Source organism: Nestor notabilis, unplaced genomic scaffold (genome assembly GCF_000696875.1).
Source record: "Nestor notabilis isolate BGI_N333 unplaced genomic scaffold, ASM69687v1 scaffold10944, whole genome shotgun sequence".
NCBI classification, from domain to species: Eukaryota; Metazoa; Chordata; class Aves; order Psittaciformes; family Psittacidae; genus Nestor; species Nestor notabilis.
In genome coordinates this window covers 15,400-15,742 of record NW_009926122.1, presented here as the reverse complement: position 1 = coordinate 15,742, position 343 = coordinate 15,400, and the positions used below count along the sequence as shown (strand labels likewise).

General features: G+C 55.7%; 1 protein-coding gene across 1 annotated transcript in view; it reads left to right on the top strand.

The window, feature by feature from the left end:
* Positions 1-343, top strand: part of AMOTL2 (angiomotin like 2) — a 6,032-nt gene that overhangs the window by 3,728 nt on the left and 1,961 nt on the right. Inside the window, exon 5 of the mRNA XM_010013398.1 lies at positions 250-340. Coding sequence (XP_010011700.1) covers positions 250-340 — 91 coding nt within the window. The remainder of the gene's footprint in view (positions 1-249; positions 341-343) is intronic.

Here is a 343-nt window from a genome sequence, read left to right as displayed (position 1 = left end):
AGCAACCTGCTCTAGTGGAAGGTGTCCCTGCCCATGGCAGGGGGTTGGAACTGGAGAAGCTTTAAGGTCCCTTCTCAACCCAAACCAGTCTGATTCTATGATTTCTATGAAATGGAGGCTGTCTCCCCCTGACCCCCATATACCTCGTGTGCTGCAGGAGGGATGGCACAGCCAGGTTTTGTGGAGCAAAGAGCTCCAGCTTGAGTGAAGCAAATCCTCCTTGGCTAAGACTTGGGTGTTCTCTTGCAGGCTATGAGCACCAGCAGGAGAAGGAGAAGCTGGAGCGGGAGGTATCCCTGCTGCGTAGTGCCAACGAGGACCAGCGTCGGCGGGCAGAGCTGCT